Source organism: Montipora foliosa, chromosome 11, assembly GCF_036669935.1.
Source record: "Montipora foliosa isolate CH-2021 chromosome 11, ASM3666993v2, whole genome shotgun sequence".
NCBI lineage: Eukaryota > Metazoa > Cnidaria > Anthozoa > Scleractinia > Acroporidae > Montipora > Montipora foliosa.
This window is the reverse complement of record NC_090879.1, coordinates 23,480,010-23,487,509: the sequence shown is the minus strand read 5'-3', so window position 1 is coordinate 23,487,509 and position 7,500 is coordinate 23,480,010. Positions and strand designations below refer to the sequence as shown.

General features: G+C 41.2%; 3 protein-coding genes across 4 annotated transcripts in view; 1 reads left to right on the top strand and 2 right to left on the bottom strand.

The window, feature by feature from the left end:
* LOC137976045 (eukaryotic translation elongation factor 1 epsilon-1-like) overlaps window positions 1–441 on the bottom strand; it is a 12,158-nt gene extending 11,717 nt beyond the window's left edge. Inside the window, exons 1-2 of one of the 2 annotated variants that reach the window (XM_068823310.1) lie at window positions 382–441; window positions 1–49 (exon numbers count right to left, since the gene is read on the bottom strand). The exon at window positions 1–49 is cut by the window's left edge and continues 122 nt beyond it. The gene's annotated coding sequence lies outside the window, so the exon portion shown is untranslated. The remainder of the gene's footprint in view (window positions 50–381) is intronic. The other variant, XM_068823309.1, reaches the window with a different exon arrangement.
* Window positions 65–6,732, top strand: LOC137976044 (ankyrin repeat and protein kinase domain-containing protein 1-like). Its single transcript, XM_068823308.1, has 3 exons — window positions 65–169; window positions 1,197–1,328; window positions 3,351–6,732. Exons 2-3 carry the CDS (start codon window positions 1,283–1,285, stop codon window positions 4,133–4,135), a joined length of 831 nt encoding a protein of 276 aa, XP_068679409.1. The 5' UTR covers window positions 65–169; window positions 1,197–1,282; the 3' UTR covers window positions 4,136–6,732.
* A 60-nt stretch (window positions 6,733–6,792) lies between these two features.
* The window catches only part of LOC137976042 (putative Polycomb group protein ASXL2), a 19,745-nt gene continuing 19,037 nt past the window's right edge, over window positions 6,793–7,500 (bottom strand). Inside the window, exon 13 of the mRNA XM_068823301.1 lies at window positions 6,793–7,500. This exon is cut by the window's right edge and continues 1,799 nt beyond it. The gene's annotated coding sequence lies outside the window, so the exon portion shown is untranslated.

The following is a 7,500-nucleotide window of genomic DNA, read 5'->3' as shown; positions in this document are numbered from 1 at the left end:
TGAAAATTGGTAATAACCGCTGACAGACTGGTATCTGAAAAAAAACAGGCTAAAAACAGGAAACAAAAAAACCAAAACAAAGAAAATATCGAGTTGAAAACGAAGCACGGTTCGAGAAACTTTCTAATTCTAATTTTCTCGATGGATTTTTGACACAACTCCAAAAAAGGTAGGGTGTTAATTGCTGTTCTAAGAGTAACTTGAAAGCCTCCCTTCATCATCCCTTCATAGTAGAACTCATCAATCATCTAGATTGTCTATTTGTGCTTCTGTGTACATTAGAAGCGAATAGAACTAGACACTGAAAATTAAATGTAAAGGACAAAACAGCCTTCTAAAGATATCAGAACTCCTAAATAGTTAAGACCAATTATTTCTTACACTTTCTTCAGCCGATCTTAGATATCCTGGTTTTGAGCTCTGTTCTTCTCTCGAACGTTTTGAATAGACAAGTTCTGGCAGGTAAAGTAAATATGCAAATTTAGTTCCGTCTTACCACAAGCCACGTTGGGAAAGGCGTTCCGTTGTTATGAAAATTCGACAGAATGAAGGCTTCTTCACTTTCTTCACCCGAAAATGGTGTAAGTTTTTCAAAAAGATTTCCTATCTTTTCTTGCATTCTTGGTTCACGTGATATTCAAGGAAAAATGTTCAAAGTAATATATCATCAATGACAAAGAAATTGGGAAGTGTATTTAATAAGGGATAGACAAAAAAAGCCGAGTATCCTCAAGTCAATTCCCTAGCATCACCCAAAACAGGCCACTCGTCATTCAAGTGCCGGGTTAACTGGTCCCGTTCATTCTCTAGATTGTTCATTATGAGCACGCCTGTATAAACTTCTTTTTAAACATGGCAGTTTCTTTGATTTTTAAGTGAGGCACGAACATTAAAAAGCCGTGAATGTTGGTCACATTCCAGATGGTCGATATCTTAGGTTTGGGAAATGATTTCAGTCTTGGGATACTACTGTGTTCTTTCTCTTTGCATTGAACAAAGACGCGTGACCATTGCGCGCGATGGTCACGCGTAAAAAGTTGACGTGCGAGTTGCTCGTGTCGCAATCGCTCACAACTGTAACTAAAGAGTATTTTTTCCCATACTTGTCATGGACCAATTCTTAGTATTATATTTCTGCAAAGAGTGAATGAAAAGGTTGTGGATAGGTTTAGATGTATTCTGATCCTTACTTACAGGTTAAAAGAACGTGAATTGGAACCGAAATAGGCCGACACGATCAAGGTACTGGACTATATCAAAATCGAAGTAACGACAACTAAAGATGCCACGAATTCCAAGTCGTCGACTAAAAAAGGCCAAGGAGGAAAGTAGGTACCCTTCAGTCACAACATTATTCTGGACAAAAAAATGGTTATACCAAAGTTCGAATAATGGAACGGAACGCATAGCTTGGTGTCCAAACTCGATTCCCTGACCAGGCAGCTGTTGGCTAAAACCGATTTAAAAAGTCGTTTTAATGGATAAGGCTTTCAGTTAATTTATTTTTCAAGTTAACTTGGAGAGAAAGAGTCGAATTTTAAAAATTCATTACGTTAAAACTTTAGAGAACTTTTAATTACAATTGATCGAAATGGGTGATGCGTTTCCCTTGGAGGTTAAATAGCGCCGGAGCTGAACCAGTTGAAATTCGCAATCTCAGCTCTGCGTGGAGCTGAAGTTAATTGTATCGATTCTTTAGGTTACACTCCCCTTCTGTTTGCCCTCGCAGCATCGGATTCTGAATACTTGATAAGAACTGTTGAGCTGCTGTGTCAGTTTGGAGCCGACGTAAACTACAGCAGCGATCTTTTGTTCCGCGACACACCTCTCCATTTCGCCGCAGCACTGGGCAATGACAAAATCATTGAACTACTGTTTCGTCACATCCGCTACTTTTCAAAAGGTAGTCCTTAATTAAAACAGAGAGGGAATTGTGAAACCAAAAAAGCAACAAAAGTTTCAGTCCCTTCCAGTTGAACCAACCCCTTGTCCCTAGGGGCTTTGGCGCGCGACCAAACTTAGACACATTAGGGCCGTTTATACGACAGAAAATAAGCGGCGGCTTACTCTCGCCTTGGCTTACATAAGACGCGAACACCACGTATAAATGGTACAAAATCTACGTTAACGGCTTTCTCAAGCCGCGGCTTATCCTAGCCTGGGAGTTTAAACTCGTATAAATAGTTCCTTTCGCGTATTATGTACGCCGCGGCCCGGAGTATGCCGCGGCTTATTTTCTCTCGTATAAACAGCCCTATTGTTGACGAACATTTGTCAAATTAAAAAAAAAGGTCACGTTGTGTTGTCCAACATGATAAACTAAACGCGCCAACATGTTTCTCAACAATCAGATGTAACATCACGTTTACGTGAAACTCGAGCGGCAAAAGTGGCCACGTGACCATGATTTTCCCGCCATTTTCTACGTTTGCCGGTTGCCGGTTGCCGCTTGCCGTTTCTACGTGAAAGTAGGCATTTTCGCGTGTTCCGTATACGTTAAATTTTCTTCTACATAAGAAGTTGTTTGAGGAAAAAAGTTCCCCAAAACCATTTTACGGTATGCCAAAGGAGAAAAAAACTAGTTATAGATAGTTCATACTCCTTGCCGCAATTTTCTTCATGAACTCACGTTGACTCTCTGTTGACCAACAAAACAGCCTCATCGAAACTCTCAAAACTTGACGGGTAAGGAATTCATTTTATATAGCGTCTTTTTCTACCAACAATGTTTAAAAAGACTCCGAGTTTTGTTTTTGCTTTTGAGCAACTAAAATACTCGATCGCGAGTTCCCGTGGGTCACGCGAAGCTAAAGTTACAACCTTCTCTCTATTTTACGTGAAATGTACGTGTAATGTTGCAACATTTACGTATGCTTGAATGGCCCTTAAAGTTCATTGCGAGAATTCAAGGTGAAGTGTTGAGGCGTGGTTGCGCGCAAACCCAGGTCTTTTCAGCTGTAAGCATTAGTGCAAAAAATAAAAAATAAAAAATCGAGGGATCGATAGCGTGCTCCATACTTTGGTATGCGTGTGACATAAAATCATTGCAATGGAGGTGCATCCGATACCGTTTCATGTCTCCTCTTACAACCTTTGACTACCATGATCTAAAAAATATATTTCCCAACTACTTCAATATATTTCTTCCTTGGCTGGTCATGAGAATTTTAGTGTTACATCACGATCATAGTAGCAGTAGTAATCATAGTAGTAGTGGTACTAGTAGCTGATAGTAATCTTCCTTCTCAGTACTTGTCTATCCGAACAGTGTATTGAAATTGAGCTTTAACATACTGATCAATCCTGGAAATCAAAGGGTTAACATTTTATTTACTTTTTGCACATTGTAGGGTCGTTGCGGAGTATTTTTAAAAGATTTCAGTACGACACGGAACACTCTACAGATCAGAGATTTCTCAACAGCCAGCTCAGGACTGCTGTCAGCGCCGGAGCTGAACCAGTTGAAATTCGCAATCTCTTGCTGCGTGGAGCTGAAGTTAATTGTATCGATTCGTTAGGTTATACTCCCCTTCTGCTTGCCCTCGTAGCATCGGATTCTGAATACTTGATAACAACTGTTGAGCTGCTGTGTCAGTTTGGAGCCGACGTAAACTACAGCAGCGATCTTCTATTCCGCGACACACCTCTCCATTTCGCCGCAGCACTGGGCAATGACGAAATCATTGAACTACTGTTTCGTCACAAAGCGGATGTCCACGCGCGGAATCACGCAGGATACACGCCATTGCACGTAGCAGCCCATAACGGCAGCGAGGCAAGTGTCACCGCGCTCTTTCTTTGTGGGGCAGATTTAAATTGCACGGAAAATTACTGTTGGTATACTCCGCTGCACTTGGCTGTGATTGGACAATTTGAAACAGTTGTCAGGGCGCTGGTGTCATCTGGCGCTAGGATTAACCAAGCAGATAGCAGCAACCTGACCCCATTGAACAGATGTCAATCGAAAAGTATTCGGAGTATTCTACTTGGCGCTCTTAATCCGGGATGTTCCAGTTTGGAATCTTCTTGTCTTGCTGTCATCAGGGGAGCCGTAAGGAAAGTTATTGGAATTTATGGATTTGACAAACTCCCTCTTCCCATCGCCTTGAGGAGGAAGCTAAGACTAAAGTCATAACTAGAACTACATTCCATATACGGTCTTATCTTTCTAATGCATTTTATTAAGTAAAAAGAAGAAATCCTTGCATGTTTGATACCAACATTTTTACGAGACGTTTCTCTGTCGTTCACACACACGGACTGCAAATATCACAGATATCAAGGAATTTGTAATTATTTTTGATAAATTATTATTTATTGAGGATTTTATTTAACTATTTTAATTAATGCCACCGGAGAAAATCTTCTAAATCAAATAAATTCGTGGTACACTTTTATTTACGTCCGCCGTAGTTTTTTGTTGTTTGTAGTTAAAGTAAAGCAACAGACGATTTCCGAGATCGAGTTCGCCTCTATCGGCGTAAGATACCCAGATATGGTTTGAAGAGGCTATGGATACTGCCTACATGGGTTCTTAAAGATTAAAAAAAATCAGTGAACAACAAGCTGCGACTAATTTTTAAGACAGGAACACTAACGCTGGAAAAAAATTTTGCCAAAAGAACCCAAAAGAAAAGCGTGCAGGCAAACTTGATAGGAACCTTGACCCGGCCAGTTATTTAACAATTAGACCCGTTGCCCGCAAGGGCTACGGGTCATGAGGCGAAGCCGAATGGGCCTATTGGGTGCTTAAAAAGCTTTGTATAGCACTATTGTACAACAAAATAACACTTCGTATAGCAAAATTAGGCTCACTGTAACAGTCTTTACATCTCGCTTTCATCTGATTTCTTGGACTTTGCTACTCCAATACATAAGGAAATTTCGATTTCAGGGCCCGGTAGTTCGAAAGCCGATTAAATTTATTCAGGATTAGCGTAAACTTTTGTTTCATGTTTTCAACTTTTTGGGGAAAGTTCCTTTTTTGCTTATTTTTGTTTTTCACGATTGACTTCTTCTAATGTAAAGTTCTGCCAAATATCAGCGTTGAGAACAGCATTTAGGGGTAAAGAAATAAACTCCTCGGTTAATTTTTATTCTGGGAATAACGTTTATCGGCTTTTGAACAACCGGGCCCAGGCAATTTGCAATAATAGCCAGAAATTCGACTCGGGGTAGATATTGCTTTGGAAAGACTCCGTAACTGGCCTCCGAGGAGTTTATGAAGGGTTTTCCACAAAGGATAGGATAAAAAAATGTAACAATCACGGTTATCCTTGAATCCAGTTTGAACATCATTGAAAAATTCGCAAGTAAGCCTTTCTGGTCATCTACAAGAAATGCTCGATTACGTAAAGCCAGGTTTCCACTTGGTTGATCGCGGAGAAAATGGTCGAAAACCAAAGGTTGACTTCAATTCTGCTCACCATGCATCGGTGAGGAAAGACATTGATCGTTGATCGAACTGGCGAGCTCCAGCTCAGAAGACCCAGGGGCAACCAACGACTAATTTGTTGTAAAATGTATTATTATACCCCAGTTAATGAAAATAAATGTTATTAAGGCATTTTCAGGTGTTTTTCAGTGTTGCTAGGAAAACATTATCTGTTCCTTTTTCCCAGCAAGACACACAAGAAATTTCCCAGCCAGCTAGATAAAATTGGTTGGTTTCCCAGCCAGCTGATCAAATTTATTTCCCAGCCAGGAATTCCGCGCGCTTTCAAATCCCTCGATCCAAAACGACCGAACAAAAGCGACAAAACCGGGACAAAACAGGTTTTTTCCGCAAGCGCAATCACTCTGACCAGCCGTGGTATGTTTGTGACTACTCTGTGGGAGAGGGAAGGGGTTCCTTTTTTTTTTTTTTTTTTTTCTTTCTTTTTTTTTTTTTTAGTCGTCCTCAGTCTTCAGAGTTTCTACAGCCAGCTCGGGTTGAAATGCTAGAAAAAGTCAGTAATTCCCAGGCAAAACCTCTATCTATAACAAAATTTCCCAGCCAGCTAATCGAAACACCTGTATTTTTGCCAGCCAGCTAGATTCCCCTGGGGAACAGATAATGTGAGGAACAGATTCGTTGGGTGCCCCTGAAGACCGCGCACGACAAGACTGAGCTACGCCTGTCTACGCGTTCGTGTCAACGCGATGCTAAGGCAGTGTTCACACGAACGCGGTTTCATTTGTACTCGCACAGTTGTCAACGCCGTTACGCCTTGGGTTTACACGACGACACCGAAACTGGGTCGATTTGAAACCGCTGGCAAAAGTGGAGCGTTTTCACATAGATACGGTTTTATCTCTCGTGTGCGAAACCGCATCGGTTTGAATGCGGTTACTCGTTTAGGGCGAAATTTGCATTAAATTCGTCTGTGATGAATGCCTGCGAACAAGATCGGCATGACCTAAACACTCCCAGAACCAGGGGTTTCAATAGAAGCCGGTTACCGGCGGTAGACCGCCGCCTGCTTTGCCTCACACCGCCGGCTAGTTTGCCTTGATTTTCACTAAAAATGCTATCATAAACTTGTCAAACTGCCGCCTTCAATGGGCTATCATGGACGCCTATTTCAGAAGGTATTGAAACCCCTGCCAGAACGCTGTGTGAACACTTCCAAACTGCATTGACTTTGACGCGGGTTTTGACGTCGTGAAACCGTGTCGAGGTAAACGCTGCCAAAATCTCTCAATTGTCTAGTGCATTGTTCCGCTGAAACAGGAAGCCACAAAAACGATTGCACTCAGGGGTTGCAAGGACAGATTGAGCGACGACATATGATTGATGACAACATTTTTTTTGAGACTTCATTTTAATTTCTGAGTATCTATGACCGCTATTTACAATATTTCAAATTTATATGTTTTTAGGCATTTCAATGATTGATCAAAGCCATTCCCCTGATAATCCACATCCCTCCTTGGTACATAAGTCAATACAACCAAAACAAAAATCCCCGTGAACTGAACGGCGACTCCCAAGATTTTCCTAACCACTTCCACAGACTTCTTCGTTGGTTGGTCATGAGAATTTGGCGTTATATCAGTATATCTTTGAGCGGATAATAATCTTCTTTCTCAATACTGATCAATCCTGAGAGTCAAAGGGTTAAGATTGTGCGGGGAGGGGGATTGGGACTTCGTGGATAATATAACTGAACGGCGACTATAGTTCTTTAGTTTTCGGTACACAACAAACAATAGTGGTGAAATCTTCAGTAAACAGCAATTCCAGAAAGGATCTCGATTCCCTAGATGTGTTGTAACCCACTGGCAAAGCGGCACTCATAAATGAGGCAGATTAGCCGGAGAGAGAGAATTAAGCAGACCCAATAAGTGCAAATTTTGGAACAATAAGAGTTTATAGATCTCAAATAGATCTCCTATGCAGCTTTGCTAACTGCCCGTCCTGTTCTGTGGTTGGATCTATAAATGCATACCTGCCAACCCCCAGAGTACAAAATCTGGAGACATCTAAAAATCTTTGCATTGTGAGAATATCAATTTCGA